This window comes from Amblyomma americanum, chromosome 8 (assembly GCF_052857255.1).
Source record: "Amblyomma americanum isolate KBUSLIRL-KWMA chromosome 8, ASM5285725v1, whole genome shotgun sequence".
Lineage (NCBI taxonomy): Eukaryota > Metazoa > Arthropoda > Arachnida > Ixodida > Ixodidae > Amblyomma > Amblyomma americanum.
The window spans coordinates 112,667,414-112,688,964 of NC_135504.1; the positions used below are offsets into that span (position 1 = coordinate 112,667,414).

The following is a 21,551-nucleotide window of genomic DNA, read 5'->3' on the forward strand; positions in this document are numbered from 1 at the left end:
AACCCTTTCAAGCACCATAGTTTGTTTTAATCGAAAACAATTATTCTTCCATTTAAGTAGTATGTTCAGGTCTCAAGAAAGGGAGTTGTTTAGTTTTCCAGAGTGAAAGACCAGCGGGTAAGTTTTCACAAGGATGTGGAAAATTCCAAAGAGTCGTGTTGGTAAGAAGTGGTGACATCGAAATGCCCGGATTTTGCAAGTAAGCCCTCCAGGGATCGTGGAATCACTCTGTTTTTCGAATATGCCCATTACACTCGGCATTGAGCAAAAAGAGTCGATGTGATCACTGGCAGCAAAATCCATCGGCATAAAAATGGCGGACGACTGTTACACAGCTCACTGTTTTGTGAAATATCATTTACTGCGTCTGCTATACGCAAAAAAAAACTTTCTTGTGGCAAGAAGGATGCTAAATTTGATTGATACAATAAAACCACTACTAGATGCGGCACATTTTCAGTAAAAGCTGCTGTGTGCACAGTTGTGTGCAGTCCACGTGCCTGTCTTGAATGCTCGAATGGTGCACCGCGTAGTTCACTAGTGGACCGGGGCTCGAGACAACACCTTATCAGGTATGCCCATTCCCATGGATTCCGGTTAACTCCCCATGTCTTTAAAGATATATTGGGTGCACCACGTAGCAGCGATTGTCAAAAATGCAAAACAAATTGCGCCGTTCGAATGCTATAGACAGGTGTGTGAACGACTGTACAAAGCGCCGAAAAGGGTTAAAGCAGTAGCAGTATAGTCCATGGCAAAATCAAATTCAAAGACACAGTAGAACGATAATCGAACTAAATGTGAAATGCACAACCTGTAGTGCTAATGCAGATTTGTCAAATCAAATTATACTATCACCTGACACTTTTTATTGCGCCAGCACTAGAGCACCCACTTGCAGATTTTTTCGGTGTTTGTCCGTTCCTTCTGCAGCCTTAAAAGAGCTGGGTAGCGGGTGGACTACCCAGGCCACATGACCTTGTGATGTCATCACAACCTGCCTACCAGATTGTGAGCAAACTGATCACCTTGGCCAGACGGCTGTTAAATTAATGACTGGTCGCGAGAGGTTGGTTGGGAAGAGCAACCTGAGTCGCAGAAGCAACACCGGTGGCAACACCTGCCATCGCAGGGCAGTAGCACATCACTTCATCGCTTAACCACTGCACCAGCGCTGGTATGGGGACTCCCAGCAATCTATGAATGTAAAGCAGAGAATGGCCAATTCCGCACATCGGCATTAACGCTATTGCATCGTCCCTTTAAGGCAGAGCTTAAGTGTCCCTTCCAGTTTTAGTGCGCTAGCACTAAGGCCCCCTACTCACCGATTTCGCCGATGTTTTGTCTGACGCCTGCTTGACCTTGAAAACTGAGCCTCGATCCGAAACCGAAACTGAAGTGCTATTGCACCTAACTCACATTTGGCTTAACCATGCTAAATCATCCATCCTTTTTTTAAGTTTATTTTTACTCCTGTCGGGCAAAAATGAATGACTGAATACTTGGTATGGGCAGTTCTCGTACATGCCACAGCTGCAGCATGAAGGAGCAGAGGTGAAATGTAGACGTATGATGTTCAGTCCACTCCTAATTTTTTTATAACGGACAACTGTGAAGTAGTTTACAATTTTTTGTGTTGATGATCAATCATATTGCTCAGGCCTTGCTTTCTTCATTGCAGTAAATTGCTTTTCAAAGTAGCGTAGGAAATAAATTTGAAACAGCAAAAAAAGATGGGGGAGGGGGGACTAAAATTTTACTGCAGTACTTCGCACGAATAACAAATGAGATCACAAACAGTACTGTGAAAACTGTGCCGAGAAGCAAGTCCACCGCTCAGTGGTAGGGATAACCCCCAATTCTTGAAATGTCTAGAATGGCCGAAAATAAGATTTATAGTTTCTTTCTTTTTTTCTTTAGTAAGTGTTTGGTGAGGATTCATAGGCAGGCAGTTTGTAATGTTGCAAACCTGAAAATTGACTTAATTGAGGTTGCAAGATATAAAACTTCAAAACCCATTTACACTGAAAAAAGAAAGCATCACATGGCTGCAAAATTTCCCCGAAAAGAACAGGAGATTGAGGTGAGCCTACAGTGGAAGCTTGGCTAAAATACATAAAGCTCAAAGGACTCCTGGAGTTTCCCTCTCGCAATATCATGGCATTTCAAAACCAACATGGTTCTTTTCTTGGCTAGCAACTTTCGTTGTATACCCGCAAAGTCACAATAAAACACTATTTCAATAGAAAGCCAAATTGACACAGCACTGAGACGTCTATATAGGGGGCTAAGCCATATTTACTTGCGTGATGAACCCACTTTTTTTCCAGAAAAGCTTCCATAAACGTGGGGGAAAAAAAGTTTGTCCTTTTTTTTTTTTGCATGTCGAAATTTCATATACGTCTGGCCATCCGCCTGCCTGTCCGTCCGTCCGTCCGTCCATTCATCATCAATAAAAGTGCGCTATCGACAAGTTGTGTCCCTGTGTCAGCCATGTTCACGTTACCAGTTTTTAGCACTGTTCACTCCAAAAGGTGTTTGATGTATCAAGGCGTGATCCGACGATTTTGTGATGTCGATGGCTCCAGTCATTCCTGATGAGGTAAAGGGAACATGCTGAACACTGTCCCCAAAGGTGTGCTTCTTTTATGCGAGGTTAAAAAAAATGTAAAAATTCTCAATGACAAAAGTGACAGGTGGGCTCCTTATGCGAGTAAATGGGGTACTTCTGTCCTCACCATACACATCTCTGTCGCATGTGTGTTTCACCCGTCAGTGAGCCATTGCCAGTATTGGCCAATCCTGACACATGCAGTGTTTTTTGTGAGTTGTGGCTGGAATTTTTTAATGACTACCACATCGCCTCTCAGAGTGGTTTCAGGTCACTGTAACATATAAGGCTTCTGATTTTGTTTCGTCCTTAACCATTATTGTCCTGCACCGTGTTGGGCACTAATCTGCCCATGCATGCTGGTATTCAAATGAGTTATGAATCATTTCGTTCCGAACACCTCGCATCTTTCGAGCTCTGCACGTATTGTCATTTTCAGCAGTGAACACCATCTTCCTACAAGTCGTTTCTTCTATGGGGGGATCACTTACTTTTCTCAGTGTGGGCACTGTCATTCAGACGGGAGGAACCCCAAATAAACGGCGCTACTGCTGTCGCTGCTTTTGCACAAACCTGGTCATGCGGGGAAAAAAAAACTCTTGGGGGAAAAGCAGCGTAACATGTCAATCTCGCTGCGCAAGCAGTGGCAACATTTAGTACAAGGCAACTGAACTGCAATAATTCTGGAATCTGTCAAAAATTAAGGGAAAACGCTGCACATTCACCAAAGGGCAGGAAATTTGTGCGTGCGAGACACTTCCTGCAAAGACACAAACAATGTTTTAGTGCCCCGAGTGCTTGGTGCTAAACAAAAAAAAACAAATGAAGTCAAAAGGGCTGATCGAAGAATGTTTCTTTTAATGTCTCAGCGATAATAGGTTCTTCATTCCTGTTGCCTTCTTCGCTGTTTTCAGACTTGCGGGTTTCACGGAAACTCAAAAGAGGTCCAATTGATAAATGGTTTATAAGCAGGAAATATGTGCAAAGTATTTAGAACTTACAGTGGACAAACTCTCTGGCCGCCCTGCGGACCCTCTCCGTGGCTACTTGAGAGTAGGGTCTGCCCACCCATCTCCAAAAAAGCTCCCCCCCCCCTTAGAATGGGTGTGCCAGCTCTTAAATAGCAGAATACCCCCACCCTTTCCACACATTGAACTAAAAGAGATGAACTAAAGCTCCCCCTGAAATCATTCTGACATCACTTTTGAGCTTTTCTATTCATCAAAAGTGATGTCATGGTTTTTCACTCTCCTACGTACAGTTTACCTTAGGATTGCATAACTTCGTGTATTGCACGCATAACCGTCAATACAACCAACTGCGGGTGGAACATGATTCTTTGGAATTAAAAACAGATGAGATGGGAGCTGCCCACTCTAGAGTATCTCAAACCATTGCCACACTCAATGGCCCATCTGTTGGCTCAGCTCCTACGATGTTTGTACCGATCCTTATAAACACGCTACAAGAAATGCTGTACATCATACCTCAGTCGTAAAGTGAAACACAAGGTCTTGGCTTCCTTCCAACTCATGCTGACATTCTCATAATAAGACAGGAAAGGAAAACAGCAGCACGTTGAACCCTACAGACTCCACGCTGTGTGCAGTATACGTGGGTGTCAAGTTAGATGTGTCACTCGGTCGAGGCAGTCTTCAAAGGAAGCGTGACTGTGTTAGTGTAGTTCACCTTGTGTGCGAGGAAAGTGATCGACAGCAGATTGGTGAAACTGTCAGTAGTGTGACCCATTGAGTGCACCTCATAGTATGCATAGAGGCAACATGTATGTAGTACAGCAACTGAACTCACCTGACGCACTAATCATGGCATCCATGTTTCATTGTCTGCACTGTGGTAGATGTCTACACACTAATCTCCCATTGCACATTTTGAGAATGTACGTACCTGACATGCACATTCGCCTCTGAGGGGGCAAATGTCAGGGGTATGTCCTGTGGTCTTTTGCATTTAGCATACTTAACTGCCGTCGAGTGAAGCAGTGAAGCTGTTTCTTGCTTTATTGGGTTTGTATCTCTTTTTGTAGCGATAGCTACATTATGGTTGCATTTTGAGCCTTCAGCTTGGCGGCGCGCCACCACGCTGTCACGTGGATGTTCACGTGGTGCTTAGCAGCTGCCGGCAGCGTGGCGCCGTGGCTGATCACATCGTCTCGTGGTTGGTCACGTGACCAAGTTTCACTCAGCCAGCTGTAGCTATCGTGTCACTCCAGGTTTAACCAGAGCTAAACCACCGCCAATTTTTTTCTGACACAAGGCTAGCATGGTGTACACAATATGTGCACCATTTTTCTTTATGTCGATTTCTGTTACTACTAGGATGCTATGTCTCATGAATGGTTGTAGCTTACAGTTGGAACCCTGTGCGACAAGCCACGCAGAACTGTCTCAAGCCAGGCATGTGAAATTAACTCTGAAAACAGCGATAAGGATCAGTGCCTCTCAATTTCACATGAAGTGCCAGTGTGGCTTTAGAGAGTCTGCGTTCCTGTTCCCTTGTTTAGGATGCATTGGCGCTTTAAGGGCAGATGTGAGGGTCGGATGTGAAATTCTTTATTTTTTGGTGTAGAGCAATGAAATTTGACATGCTTGATGGGAAGCCGACTGCATGCTTAAATACAAAATTTCACTGCAATATCATTAGTAGCTTTGGCATTAGAAATTTTTATATGCTTCATTGCTGCACCAAACTTGCAGAAAGCCTGGCATAACAACAAACCAGGGTAATAGCCTGCAGTCACTCTTAAGTTTTGCCCTGAGGAATGGTTGATGCCATGACACTTTCCAAATAGTTTTAGCTGCCTGATTTTTTTCTACATAAAATGTTATATCCACACATGCATAATGCACTAATTATCATCATGTCAAATTAGTGACAGAATGAGGAAATGATTTTGAAATTTAGGTGCATCACTGCATAAAGCATTTATGAAGGAACACAGTACAACAAACCGCGTGAAATCCATGAAGCCATTGCCATGCTCTAGTTTCTGCAAGCAGGGCAGTCAGGTCAAATAACCCTTTTATGAAAACTTCTGGGCTGTTTTCGAAGAAAATTTTTGGGGGCATAATTAAAATGACTTATAGATACCAAATCTGTTTTTTTTTAATCCGATTTTTTTTTTGCAAGATTTTCGCGATTTGATGCCTGTGTTCCCCCTTAAGAGGCCTGAAAAAATAATGCTTAATTATTTATGCTATGACTTCTTGTAATAACGAGTCAGAAAACTGACTGACATTCTGAAGCCATTGTAGAGCCATGACGTGGACATACGAGAACCTGACAGAAATCGCATAATTATTTGTCGGGGAGGGTGGAGCTGTTATTTTCTGTGCAGTCTAGGCATGTTAGTCACAAATGTCTCAAAATTTGAATATTTTCTTGCCACTGGTCGATAATTTGTGGCTGAAGGGGCTAAGAGATGGCGGTGCTCTCGCAGACATCTGACTCATCGGAGAGCCGCCTACAAGCCAGTGGAGAACCCTCCCGCCGCGGCTCCTTTGGCAACCAGCGCTCCCTGACCAACGAAGGACTGGTCCCCACATATGCCGCTGAAGCCAGCCGGTATGTCCACTGATTGAGGAAGCTCTCCTGCAGCGAGAGCTGTGAGCTTGCCTTACGTGCCTGCACAGCCATTTTGCTCGTGCAGTACTGCAGCTGAGTGCCAGTTCAAATAATTTGAGGAGAACCACTGCGAAAGTGACGGACATGCATGAGCACTGATAGGCACCCAGTGCCTTGCCCCCACTACACGTGTCTCCTATGCAGTACTTGTGTTAGACCGCATTCAGACTAGAGTGTAAGAGATGCACGAGGAAGATCTGTGGCAGTAAGCACCTGTTCATGAGCTGCTGATTCCTAATATGCATGCTGATGTCATTGCTTAGTCAGAAAGATGGAGCCAAAAGCAAAGCTTGAATCCGGTATTCAAGAGCCAGAGTGGATTGCATTGAAGGTGCTACAAAGGCTTCAAAACAACGAACGTGCTTTGTAGCCAACTGTCGAGGTTTTTGTCTGCCAGACTAAAATTGATTGAAAGTTAAGGCTTGAGTAAGCATTCCTGGTTGTCCTGAGCCACACAGTACGTATAAATGTAATCAGACCAGACTGTATTTAGGTGCCACTCTTCAGATGGTGGTCAGAGATTACTGCTTGGATGTTGATCAACCGTTCATTTTCGCTTTGAAGCACACTGTGCGTGTGGAGATCTGTGTGTTTTCACAAGTTTTCAGGGTCATCTACCATTAGACTTGCCACCCTGCCTTGGGCAAGTGCCATACATGCACAGCTGTCCTAGCCCGGGTAGATTCCGCTTGTGTAAAACGCACAATTATGAAATTAGAAATTATGGGGTGATCAACTGGATTGATGCACAGGAAATGCAAGAGCATTCATCTCAACCTTCTCATCCTTTGTGCTCTCGTTCAGCAGCCCGGAGCGCAAACTGTACCACTATGACTGTTTTGTGTAACTTCACTTAGCCACTATCGTCGCTAGAACCCAGTCACTATCATTTGTCACTGAAGCGCCCTCACCAAGTTGCTAGTGCCAGCGTTTCATTAGATCTAATGTGTCATTATAGCCAGTGTGCCATTCTAGCCAGTATTATATTAAGTGGAAGGGTGGAAAGTGGCAGATTTAGAGCGTGATGTCAACGCCGCCTGCTTTGGTTGGCGGGTGCAGGTTCACACAGACGCAGACACTGGACAGTTATTGCTGTAATGGCCCTCGTAATACTCTCACATTAAAATGTTTTAGTAAAGACATTTCAAAGACATAAAGGCAGTTCAGTAGTGTCTCTGGAGGTTTTTCTGCTTATGCATTGGCAAACAATTTGGTTGGCATTGATCGCCGAGTGGGGCCCCACGCAGCGCCATTGTGGGAGGCACGAGCATCTCGGAGAACTACGCCTTTGCGGGAGTCCACCACATCTTTGACCAGCATCGCGACGCGGGTGAGTATTACGGACCAGGCGCCCCATTTCATGCTTTCGCTCCAATTGGCGGAAAACTGGGACAGTCTTCCTTTTCACTGTTGCATTAAGGTAAGACTCTAAAGTGGGGGATGAGGGTCTTAAAAACTTGTTTTTATTTCTCAACATGACTTGCTGAAAACTTGGCATGCAGATAATCATAGAATGCTGATTTCAAATATGCATTTAGATTTCAAATATCTCACCTGGAAGGAAATACATGGCAAAATAACATCCCAATTAAGCCATTTTTTACATGCCTTTATGGTAATTCCTGAGTTAAAAAAAAGCTTTCCTAAGAATATTTAGACATTTCCGAACCCACACAGCAAATCCCCGCATATCCACCGCACATCCTAAAGCTTTCCATTTTGCTTTATACATGACAGATTAGCAATCAGCTCAAATGTGGGGTAATTACTGACATTGTTTCGTTTCCAAATTTGTTATTTATTTATAATCAATGAAAATGACTTTAGTGGCATTTTGTTAGCTTTAGGATATGTGGTGGGCCTTTGCCTTTGCAAATAGCTGCTTATTCTTAAAAAAAGCTTTTTCTAACTGAGAACTTACCATAAAGGCCCATAAGAAATGACGTAATTAGCACACCTTATTTTGCCACATATATCCTTCCAGGTGAGATATCTAAATGCATATTTGAAATCGGCATTCTATGATTACCTGCATGCTAGGTTTCAGCAAGATATGTTGACAAAAAAAAATTGAAGACCCTTGTCCCCCCCCCTAAAAGGAACCTCACTCTTTACTGTATGTTGCAAAATATATGCTCCATAAATTACTGTTTTATCTTTAATGCAAACTTCATAGTCTTTATTTATTTATTAAGCAGACAAACAGTGAGGAAGGTGACTATTCGAGAGGGGGATCCTGTGAACTAATGCCGTAACACCCAATACCTCGCATCCTATTGGCTGGCACCCTGAACTTTTTTCACTACTAATTGCCATTGACATCAACATGGCCTATTTTTAAAAGGCAACATTTTTTCTTAAAAATTGTTTTACAGTTTGCATGCTTATCTGACTTCAAACTGTGTTTTTTAGGGGCAAGAATATTTTAAATTTTCAATGCAAATTGAGTGTGTATGTTTTTTTGTTCATACTCAGCGTGAAGACATATAAAAATTTCAAAATATTTGAAGATTTCTGATATTCAGCAGTGACCAAATACCGCTGACTTTCATAAATACGGTCACGGCAAAACCACGCTCTCTGGTCAAATTATCCGAAGGTCGAGTCTAGAGAGTCAGGAAAATGGTACGAATGCATCCTCTTCGCTTTCTTCTCTCTCATTTATCGCATGGACCGGTCAGATTATTCGTGCACTGCTAGGATTGTATCTCTTGCAAAATTCTTCAAGTGGGCTTTCCCCCATGCCACACTTGATAAAAACAAGATGGCCTACCAGCCACTTTTAAAAACCACAACATGAAAGTGTGCGATTTTTATTTGATCCTGTCTTCCTGTCATTCCTATCATTTCCCGATTTTTACTGAGCAGACGACACCTGCATACTTGACCACCTATCTTACGAATTCTCTTTCTTTGAACAGCTTGCACTAGACTGTAGCACTAACACTGAAGCACTGTGGCAAAGATTCAGACGAATTATAGCTTTTTGCATGACTAAGTATGTACCAGTTAAAACTGAGAAAACAGATAAGCATAACCCGTGGATAAATCGTGACATCATTCATGCCAAGCGAAAAGTCAAGAGGCTGAGAAAGTCTTTAAAGACAAAACCCAGTATTAAAGGAAGTTCTGTTCCCTCAGGTGCAATCAGTAATATGAAATCAAAAATAAAACTCGCTAAGGCGAACTTTTTTCTTGCAAACTTAGTAGCTTCCTGAAAGATGCTCTGCATAAATTTTGGCAATACTTAAACCCTAAAAAACAAGATACTAAGGTGATGAGCCCTTACGAAAGCAAATCCAAAGAAAACTCACTGAATAATTACTTTCGGACGACCTTCACTACTGATGACAGAAACCTACCACACGTAATAGTTCCCAACACGTGCCTTTAGCCCCTTACAGTTGATGAGGCTGGTGTACTGAATCTCGTGCTAAAATTAGATTCCGAAAATGGATCTGGACCCGACAATATACCCAATGCATTTCTAACAAGATACGCAGAATGGATGGTGAAATACTCATCCCTTATTTTTAACAAATTGTTATCTTCATTTCATCTTCTCTTCCAGCAGACTGGAAATTGGCCAAAATAATTCCTATCCACAAATCTGGAGATTAAGATCAAGTTTGTAACTTTAGGCCCATTTCACTTACAAGTACCACATGCAAACTACTGGAACACAAAATATTGAAACATATAACATCCTTCCTTGAATGTAAACAAATGATATCGCCGTTTCAGCACGTATTTCACAAAAAAATATCTACCGTCACTCAGCTCGTCGAACTAATACATGACATTTCACTAAGCATCGACCATCAAAAGCAAATTGACGTCATTTTACTAGACTTTTCTAAAGCATTCGACCGTGCATCATATAAAAAGCTATTCTAAATTTGGAATCTACACTTGGCGAAGGACCAATCATTAACTGGATTAAAAGCTACTTAGTTGATCGATTACAGTTTGTAGAATTTAACCATGAAGAGTCCAACATAACTGAAGTTATGTCTGGTGTGCCTCAGGGCAGCGTTCTCTCGCCTATTTTATTCATAAACTTCATCAATGATTTACCTGCTAGCATTCCTATTAAAATGAGGCTTTTTGCTGACGATTGCATGCTGTACCATGAAATTACTTCTCCAGATGACCATGTAACACTTAACAATGCATTACAGTCTGTATCTGATTAGTGCACTGAATGGCAAATGAGTCTTAATATCGAAAAATCGGCCGTCTTGCAAATTAGCAGGAAACATAACCTATCGGACTTTTCACACACACTAGACAATATCCCGCTTCCCGCAGTTACACAGCATAAATACCTTGGTTTACTTTTATCATCTGATCTTAAATGGGACTCGCACGTGCACTTCATTTCCTCAGCTGCATTGAAATGACTTTTCTTTCTCAGTAGGCACCTCTGAGACCCGCCATCAGACATTAAATTACTTTCCTACAATACTTTTGTGAGACCTTTACTTGAATATGCGAATATAGCCTGGTTTCCATTTACAGGTAAACTAATAAAGAAACTAGAGGGAGTTCAAAGGAAAGCTGTAAGATTTATCTACAACAAATGCAGACAAACTGAATCGGCCACAAAACTGATAAGCAATGCTGGAATACTCATGTTACAAAACCGCGCCAGGCTTGCACGACAGAAACTACTTTATCAATTTATGCACAACATAGTGAACATAGATACCTAGTACAAGGTATATTTCAAAATCAGAAACAAGAACGACGAGACATAAGCACTCACAAACATTGGAAGAATATCGATTCAACACAGACTGTTTTAGACATTCGTTTTTTCCGTCAGCCATTCGAGAATGGAATAACCTACCATCAAGTGTAACCAGCTCATCTTTAGAAAAATATTTAGAGACATATGAAGCGCACCTACTAGCTTTACAATGTGCATTATAAACACCATTTCATCAGCTCCAGTGCTCTATTTGAAGTAATGAAAATTGTTCTTTCTAATGTGTAATGCATTTATGTTGTTCTTGTTTCTTTTCCCTTGTATTATTGCTCCCATGTTATTTCGCACCGATTATTATTATTGCTATTAAACCTAACAGCCTCTGTTCACATATAGTTGCAACGCTGTGTTTTATGTGCCTGCTTTGTTGAATACTGTTTTCGCCCTTCCTGCGATGATCCCGATTGGGATTGGCAGTATTTCTAAATAAATAAATAATGTGCTTCATGCTTAACTACCAAACCCATGGCACTCGTCCTGTCGCCTTCATAACTCTCCTAGTGTTAGCTCCGCCGTCTTGTTTTGGTCAACTGTAATGTGCGAAGAAGCCCAGTTGTGGAATTTCTCATGGATCTTCCGAAGGGGGGTCGAGTTGAGGTGTCACCTCAGGGCAAGTGATCGTGTAGAAATTCTGCCTATTGCATGGTGCATTGTAGCCCGTGCACATCTGACGTACACGCAACATCAGGTTTGATGACGACAGGAGGGCCCCTCTCGTTAGGCTAAACAGTAGCACGGTCATAAACAGAGCTTCGCCACCAGCCCGGGACAGCAGCAGCTATTGGCCACGCATTCACCAGCTATCGAATCCTAGCCGCATGCCGCTGTCAGATGGCAATTGTCCCGTCGCTGGTATTTCTTTTCTTCTTTAGAGCAGTCCTGCTATTCCAACGCCAACGTGTGTTCCTCTCGCTTACGTCCATGTTTTCTTCCAGCACGCCAAAACTGCATGTTTGTCACGGGCTTCTTGCTGTTTTTGCAATGGAGCCTCGTCACAGGGCTTTACCGCATATTCGACAGTTTTTTTGGGGGGGGAAGGGGGGGGGGGGGGGGGGGGTGGCAGCTTAACTCAACCTTCATATGATTCATTGATTTCTTCTCATTCTTTGAAGTCGAAATTAATGAGGTCTTAGTACCTGTCATGTTATTTTCAGTTACCACCCTTGTGTCAATTCATAGATTTCATACTTGCATGACCACATGACAAGTTGCATGCTGTTGTGCTGTCTAACCAAGCAGTATACATTCCTGTGTATGTCGTGTGTTTATTTTATACTGTTATTTCATTAACTCGTCATCATCTATCACACACCAATCAGTCATCAATAACTAGAACCACAAGTGACCATGATATGATTTTTTTTTATGCAACCCCGGACTATTTCCAATATGCGGTGCCAGATACTACTACGCCAACAGCTTTTCAACCGAACGAGTTGTATACGCTGTCGCGTAAAAGTTGATTTCATTCACTGTTGTGATTGGCCAGCAGAGTAATTCAGGACATCACAGACCATGGCTCAGTGTTACCAACTGCTGTTTTTTTAAGTTGTATCCTATCATAGTAAATTACATAAAAGCAGAAGACTGCAGCAACGCCCCTTGAGAATTTGAGTAACGGCCCCTGGTAACATGAATTCTTCGCAGGCTGCGACTGGCTCATTCATTTCACAAACAGCACTATTTTGACAGTGGCGAGAAGCACCCTCAAAATAGTGAAATAGTGCTGAATAGTGTTGAGATGCGAGAGAACAAAGCGTCGCTTGCTGCGCATGCCCTTCAGTTGGCCTGCATAAAGCTGTGGTGCATAGCAGCTTCAAAAGTGCAAGCCAGGCACACATTATCAGAACGAACACGTACAAGCGCACAAAAAACACAGACACGAAGAAGGAGACTTAGACACCACGAGTGCTTACACGTACACAAAGCGCTCGTGGTGTCTAAGTCTCCTTCTTCGTGTCTGTGTTTTTTGTGCGCTTGTACGTGTTTGCAATGCACCAACTCGCCCAACAGCCCGTGCTCCTGACACATTATCAGGGTATGTCTGCGCTCCTTTCGAACTTTGAGGCCACAGCGTGAAGGTAGCATGAAGCAGATAGGATGATACGAGACTGCCTCATGGCAAACCAGGATGGTGGCACGATCTGTTGATAAATGCAGTCAACACATCCCGATAATCCCTTTCTCCCAGGCTTGCACAGCTCTCACAATGACATGTGTGTGTAACTATGGTGGATTGTAATTCACCCAGTGCGCATACATGCTGTGCATACCCGATGCAGTGACCTCTGTGCGGTTTGCAAACAACGAGAAGTACCTGCTTGGCTGCTCTTCAGCGGACGGGAATCTATCCATCTGCCGCCTGGACCCACCCTGCGTGCTGTTCATGCTCCAGGGGCACCATGGCAAGGTCACAGGTGAGTGAGGCCTACTGCTGGCTTTGTGTGTATCAACTACAAGGAAGTTGAGATGTATTTTTTAGTGAAAAAGCACCGTTGACCTCCTAACCTGGAAAATGCATGTGTGTGGTGAAGCCTCAGAAGTTAGTCACGTGATGCGAGAAATGGCGGGAATGAAATGAGACATTGAATCGTGGAGAAATAGAATAAATATATTGCCCTGATTGGGTTTCGAACTCGCAGTGGCACAAACTGATCAACTTTGCTGGCCACTGCATGAGAGCAATATGCTATCACTGCAGCCAATCACACCTCGTGTTAAACTGCAATAACATTCTCACGCTGTGTATGGCACGTCGTCATCTTCATCAATTTATATCTGTGTGCAAGTCACAAAAGGAAAGAAACACCTGCTTTCAATTGGGCTTTCAGGTATTGGCATTGGTGTGCACCTGCAAAAACCTGCTTTCGAACATTATTTTGTGGTTAGTAGTGCTAAACTGCCAGAATTTTCTTTATTTTTCAGGGCACACATGTCCTGATAGCTCAGCGGCACTAAAAATAAATAGGGACTATTTATACATCCATTCACCCTGATAGATAGGAAATAGACACCACAGGATACTCTAAGGCTACAACCATTCACACTGCTGCTTTTGCGGCACTAGGGCGGTGAGTCCGAGAAAAGCCACGGAGCAAACGCTTACCACTCTGCCACCAGCCATTTTTGTAGTGTGGCAAAGCCTGCTGCTTGCCATCAAAGCAGGCGTCGGCTTTGTGCTGAAGAGTTTGGCTTGTCCGACTCGTGCCCTACTATGTTCGGTACATAATGTGTCAATTGCGTGCATTTGTCAGGAAAATTTTGGAAGAGTTGGATATAGGCAATAATTTTTTGTATCCATGTTTGGTGTATCATGTTTGATTGCAATATGCTTTTGCCAGTTTAGTGCAAGAATGCATTAATGACCTGTGTCTGCAGGCATCTGTGCCCTTTCATTAGAAGTTTGTTTCTGCCACTGCAGGAGTGTATTTCAGTGAAAGAAGGAATAATGCTCGGTGTCTGCGGTAGAAAGCGAAGCCACTGCTCTGGCATTTTGTGGTGAAGCAGATGGATGGGTTGGCGACTGAACCGCCAGCACTAGGTGGTAATCAGGTGGTGGACAAGGAAGAGCATGTAGTTGCACAGCACTGTGCCTTCATTCAGGAAGTGCAGTTGCTTGGTAGCGAAACCTATATCCAGTAGATGGCAGGAAAGGTGTGGGCACTACTCTTTAGACCTCTGTGGCACAGCCTTCACAACTGTGCATGCGTTTTTAAAAATTTTTATTCCGCTACCACGTATAGTGGCCATTCCCCGCATTCAGCCGTTGTGTGTGTGTGTCTGAAGCCGGTGTTGTGGCTGGCTGCTCACCTGTCCAGGTATATATTATATTGCAACGAGACGACTGTCCCACCCAAAGGAAAGCACACAAAGTTGGAGAGTCGAAGGAACACCGCCGGCGGCCCCCACTCTTTATCCTCGTCTACACGCGCTCCCCGCTCCTCTTCTTCCGCGCAGGGCACTTGGTCAGCGTACGCCGTGCTCTGGGCGTTTATTCCCATAACAATATATATATGTATAAGCAGAATATTCAGTTGAGCGAGTTAGTATATATGCATCTTTTGTAAAACAGCGTGAACAACGACGGACAAGAACAAGAAGGACACGGGACAGCGCTCGTCCCGTGTCCTTCTTGTTCTTGTCCGACGCTGTTCGCGCTGTTTTACAAAAGATGCATACATATGTATACCTGGCAGCCTGCCCACCGTGTCAGACGGCAGCTCAGTTAATCATCAGCCGAAGTTCCACGGATGGCATCACCTGCCATAGAAGGGCAGTGGCGCATCGCTTGACCACTGCACCACCGCGCCAGGAGTGGTAGGAAGACTCCTAGGGATCTATGAATAGAGAGAATGACAAATTCTGCATATATGGACATTAGCCCATTATCGCTATCCAAACAACTGCCACCATCAACACTGGATCTGAATCTCGGAACCGACGGGATAACCGAACTGCTAGCGCACCTAATTCCTAATTCGTATTTGGCCTAACTACAAAAATCGGCCGTAATTTTTTTCCCAAGCCTCTAGAGCTGTTTTCGCAAAATCAGTGTATGCCGGCTAGGTTTTTAAATCCATGCTGGGCAGAACAGCAGAGCCACTTTGTACCTAGTGTGAAGAAGATGGGCATTAGCCCAGCCTCATAGCCATAGCTCCGAGCGAGACCCTGCTCAGCCTGACCGGTGGCGGACCACCGCTGCTTCACCGCTGCTTCCATCGTCCTCAGCGTTGCCAAATAAACCACTCTTACATTTGGTGGGAGGTGAAGCTCTGCTCGCCGACTGCAATATAATTCATTGGACTAGTACTGCCTACCATCCACAAACAAATGGTCTAACCGAACGCTTTAATCGCACCCTTGGTGATATGCTGGCCGTGTACGTTGCTGCCAACCACACGAACTGGGACCTTGTTCTTCCCTGTATAACATACGCCTATAACACTGCTACACAGTCCACCACCGGTTTCTCCGCATTTTTTCTGCTCTACGGCCGGCATCCATCTGCTCCCATCGACACAGTTCTCCCATACCGCCCTGCCACATCTAAGTGTGCAACTGCCTCTGAAGCTGTCCAGCAGTCCGAACACTGCCGCCAGATAGCAAGGTCGCTCACAACAAACACTCAGAGGCGCCACAAACACCGCCATGACGAAGGTCAGCTTGACAAGAGCTTCCCACCCGGTTCACTCGTCTGGCTATGGATCCCCTCAGTGCTCCCGGCCTCTCCAAGAAACTTCTTTCAAAATATCAAGGCCCCTATCGCGTCCTGGAGAGCACATCCCCAGTTAACTACATTATTCAGCCACTCACGCCATCCGCCGATCTCCCCCGCTGTGGCTGCGAGACCGTGCATGTTCAACGCCTCAAGCCGTATTACATTCTCGGCACCTTGAGTCGCCACGGGGCCATTGTGAAGAAGAAGAAGGGCATTAGCCCAGTCGCATTACCATTGCTCCGAGCCAGACCTTGCTTAGCCTGACTGACGGTAGACCACCACTGCTTCAACGCTGCCTCCATCGTCCTCAGCGTCACCAAATAAACTACTCTTACACTAGCATAAAGGATTTCTGCTAAAAAACAAGCAAAAAATGGATGTTGCTAAGTTCGACGGTGTGCCTAGGAAGTGCTGCCTAGTGGAGTAACCTAATTTCTCTCTCTTACACTTTAGAATATTTTTCTGGGGGACTGTATAGCTGAGTTTTCATTGTGGAAATGGCTTTGGATAATTGAGAAAATATTAAATTGGGCATAAATATATTCTTTTTTTTAAATATGCTTGAAATTCTGCAACCGTAAAAGTCTGCTGCCTGCTTGAAATTCTAAAGTAGAGCATAATGCATGATAGTAGAACATAATGCATGTTTGAAAGGGTCAGTCACACTCAGCATTGCACGCAGGTGGAGGAGGTTGTGAAGTGGGGGGTCAGGTGTGTGCATTTTCGCACTAGATGCATTGCCAATTTGTTGCGAGGCAACAAAGTGATTGAGGCTGTTCCATCCACTTGCTTCTCTCCTGTTGCCATGTGGACAGGTTTCGAGTGGTCCCTGTCCAATGACCTGCTGGTCTCGGGCTCCCTGGACAGTACGGTGCGTCTCTGGGATGCCACCACCGGCAGCTGTGTGCGGACGGTGCCGGACCCAGCTGGGGCAGCCATCCTCTCGTGCGTGTTCCAGCCGGCCAACAACAATATGGTGGTCGTATCCTTCTAGAGTGAGAATGAAGTGCACTACTGTATTTACTCGTGTAATGAACCCGCTCGCACAATGAACCCACCCCTCCACTTTGGTTGTTGAGAATTTACTTTTTTTTAAGTGTTTCTTAGCGCATCCCTCAGTTTTGTGCCCTCAGTGCTAACCTTGGCAGCGTACCGATAACGTCATGATGTGTTTATCTTTTGACAAGAGCTCCTGCAAGGGTGGCACACTCGGCGAACTTGACAGGGCGCCAAGACACTGTGCGCTTTTGACAGGAGCGCAGGCAGCGGTGGCTTGCTTGGCACACTGGTGCGCACCCGGCTGCACCATTTTATGCTTAGAAAGCCGTCGAACACTCAAGCATCGGACAGTAGTGTAACAGTCTAAACTAGAAGGCCACAAGACATCCTCCACTGAAATGATATACGGAGGAAGCAGGACCTTCACACCCCCAGGCAATTTGATGAGCTCGAGATCCTTCTCACCTAATCCTTCTCTCACCACAGCTAACGTTTAAACATTCGCACTACAGACTTGTAACCGTCCTGAGAGTTCGTTTAACGTCCTGTAAAAAACACGTACCTGACCTTCGGGGTCATTGCTCAGTGTGTTCGTTTTGTCTTACCGTGGTTGGCTGGCGCCTTCAACTATCACAAAATTGTCAGATCACTCCCAGGATACAGCAAGCACCTTTTGAAGCGAGCAAGGCTTAACACCGCCGACATGAACGTGGCTGACCGTGTGTTTTTGTTGGTGATGGATGGGCGAATGAGTGGGCTGGTGGGCGTGCCAACATGTACAGTCAAACACGGATATATCGAACCCACATATATCGAATTACAGTTGAATCCCGCTACAACGAAATCGACGGGAAGCGCGAGAAATTTCGTTGTCGCGAAATTTCGCTGTCGAGAAATTAACCAAAAGTGCGAGGCAATAACTCCAGCAAAACAGTTTTATTGCCAGAAATCAGTGAACTTAGCCTGCTTGCATTTCACTGCCAGCAGCGGCATCATGTGACTCTCGGCCTTCGCACGGCGCCAAGGGGTCCCTTCGCTGCTTCCCTATGACGAATAAACGACTCCCAACCAAATTTTTAAATAGAGAATACATGACAGTGTAATAAACATACATTCTGCGCATTATTTAGCTGCTCCAAGCCACTGCTTTAGCAGGGAATAATCTCGTACAGCACCCAACTTTTGAAGAAAGGCGGGCCACTGACCGGTGAAGGCTCGCGAAAAATTCGTAGAAGCGAATGCGTGCTCACAAAGTAATTCGTTTTCGAGGAAATTTTAATACATTCACTCCTATGGGGATCTTGCGGGGAATGAAAAATACTTCGTTGTGGCGAAAATTTCGTTGAAGTGGAATTCGTTGTGCCGGGATTCAACTGTATTGTCTGTATCGAACTCGTAAATTATCCCCTTGAAAATTCTGTGTAAAAGTATAGGAATTGGTGCGTTTATATCGAACAATATTTTTACCCGCCATTGGATATTTAGAACGCCGCGCGATCTAGGCACTTGCTGCACTCGCGAGCTCCACGCCTCCCCCGAAAGGCTCGGAAAATGTGAGAGCGAGGGGGGGGGGGGGGGGGGGGGGGAGGCTCGGACTGTACTCCCGCTGCGCACGCTCTCCGACTTGCGGAACAGTTTTTTTCTCTCTCCCAATGTCTCTCATCCTTCCCCCGCGTAACCATAGTGATCGGCTCGGAAAAGGTAGCCAGGAACGAAGGCGCCGGCGGCCTCCTCCTTTTGTCTTTTTTTTTTTTCTTGTTGCTTTTTCACAAGTTTCGCTCAGCCAACCACAGCTCGTGCCTTTCGTATGACGCTGTTGCCCTCGGAGGTGGCCATCGCGAGCGCTTTGTTGGCGGAGGCTGCGCACGTGAATTCTTGTGTTTTGTGCGCGTTCTTGTGTTTCGTGTTCATTATTGTTTTGCGTGCGTCTCACAACACGTGTGACTGGATCGTGGTGAGCTGACGCGGAAGCAATGGCCGCAGCAAGCACAAGCAGCGTCAAGAAGCGCAAGAACCTGGACTTTGCGACAAAGCTGAAAGCCATTCAGCGTGTTGAGGCGGGCGAGAAAAGTGCGACGGTGGCAGACGACTTCGGGATTCCTCGGAGCACTCTAAGCACTTTGTTAAAAAACAAGGCGGACATAAAGTCGAAAGCGGCGGAGCAACGAACGTCGGGAGCTTGTCGTGTGCGCGCTCCTGCCCACGAAAAAGTTGAAAAGGCTCTCCATGCGTGGTTTTTAGAGGTGCGGGCTAAGAACATTCCGGTGGATGGCCCAATGCTAATGGCTAAAGCCAAATGGTTTGCCGCTGCACTCGGTGATGACAAAAGAACCGCCATAAGATAGTTGGCAAAACCATTTCTGGGGAAAGCGGAGCCGTCATCAGCCAGGATATCCAGCAGTGGATTTCGAAGGAATGGCCGGAAATTTGCGCGAAGTTTTCACCCGCGCAAATCTTCAACGCCGACGAGACCGGGTTGTTTTGGCAGATGCTGCCCAGCAAGACGCTCGACGTCCGGGGCAGCACGTGTCACAGGGGCAAGATGAGCAAAGTCCGCGTGAGCGTTCTGCTCGCTGCTAACATGGATGGCTCTCAAAAGCTCCAGCCCTTTGTGATCGGCAAAGCAAGGGCACCGCGCTGCTTCAAAAACTGTAAGCAGCTCCCCGTTCGCTACGCCTTCAATAAGAAGGCGTGGATGACGCGTCAGCTGTTTACAGAATGGCTGCAAGCGTGGGACGCCAAACTGGGCAAGTCGGGGCGTCACGCTTGCCTTCTCGTCAATAATTGCTCGGCCCATCACACCACCTGCGACCTCGAAAACATCGCGCTCAAGTTGCTGCCGGCGAACATTAAGTCGTTCAAAGTCGGCTACAGGAGGCGACTCATTGATAGGCTTTTGGTGAACCTCCGCATGGGCGCCGAGCTTAAGGTTGACCTGCTGGGCGCCATTCAAATGATGACGGGCGCCTGGAGAGACGTGAAGCAGGATACCGTGGCCAACTGCTTCCAGAAGGCAGGCCTCGTGGCGGCCAAACTTCCCAAAACCTGCGAAGACGGCGACAACGAGCGCATGGACGTGTTTCGCGAGTTGTCGTCCCTTTTCCCGGCTGCCGTTCCAGCCGAAATGTCTGCTGACGATTTTGTGAACGTTGACAGCAATGTTCAGGCTGTTGCGAGCCTCGCCGACGAGGACATTGTAGCTGCAGTCGCAGGGACCCAGGCCGACAGCTCGAGTGGCGACGAAGATCGTCCGGACGAGGGGGCGGCTACATGCTCGTACTCCGGCGCTGAAGTGGCGGCCGCGTTCAGCTTGATTCGCCGTTGTTGCGGCGACATGGAAGGAACCGGGCTTTCGCACCTGAACAGCCTCGATAAGATCGAGGTTGGTGTCTTTAATTTCATTTGCAAGGTGAAGAAGCAGACCAACATAAACGATTTTTTTTCACGCAAATAAAGCATTACGTTGCGTCGTGTGTGCGGAAATAGTTGTCATTCTTGAATGCTCCGATCGGTGGGTCAACGTCCGCCACAGGTAAAGTCTCTGGGCCTGTATTTTTTTTATATCGAATTTTTAATATATCGAATTAATTCGCGATCCCCTTCGAGTTCGATATATCCGTGTTCGACTGTACGAAATTTCGACTCTCACAGAAAAAAATGTGTCGAAACTATTTTTCCCTGTAATGAGCCTTCCTCCCCCAAACTGATGTCAACTTTCCTGGAAAAAAAGTGGGTTCATTACGCAAGTAAATACGGTATTCCGTTGCTCACCTCACAGTGAACTCTTGAACACAGCTGCAAAAGCTTCCTTAGTATCCTTCAAGAGTAAAGTATGCAACAACTGTATTTTACTCATACTCACCCGTAGGCCAGAAACGTGGAGTCTAATGAAAAGAGTTCTAAACTGAGGACAGTGAGAGGTGTGACATTAAGAAACAGGGAGAGCGCAGATTGGATCAGGGAACAAATGAGTATTAATATAACGTGTTAAAATAAAGAAGAAATGGGCTTGCACAGGGCATGTGATACGAAGGCAATACAACCGATCTGGTTAAGGGTAACGTACTGGATACCAGGCGCAGGCAAGTGTGGCAGAAAGTAGCAAAAAGTTAGGTGGATAGATAAGGTTTGGAAGTCTGCAGGGAAAAGGTGGCTTCAGCTGGCACAGGACAAAGTTAACTGCAGGTGAATAGCAGAGGTCTTTGTCTTGCAGTTGATGTCACTGGGCTGATGACGATGATTACAGAAGCTTCCCCTGAGGGGAACTGCCTCCCGAAGGATTTTGTGTAAGGTGCAACATGTGAGATCAA

At 45.4% G+C, this 21,551-nt stretch overlaps 1 protein-coding gene across 3 annotated transcripts in view; it reads left to right on the forward strand.

The window, feature by feature from the left end:
• Positions 1–21,551, forward strand: part of LOC144102039 (WD repeat-containing protein 13-like) — a 53,190-nt gene that overhangs the window by 4,105 nt on the left and 27,534 nt on the right. For all 3 annotated transcript variants that reach the window (XM_077635304.1, XM_077635305.1, XM_077635307.1), the window contains exons 5-8: positions 6,069–6,193; positions 7,501–7,583; positions 13,307–13,441; positions 17,058–17,224. In XM_077635304.1, the coding sequence (XP_077491430.1) occupies positions 6,069–6,193; positions 7,501–7,583; positions 13,307–13,441; positions 17,058–17,224 (510 nt within the window). The remainder of the gene's footprint in view (positions 1–6,068; positions 6,194–7,500; positions 7,584–13,306; positions 13,442–17,057; positions 17,225–21,551) is intronic.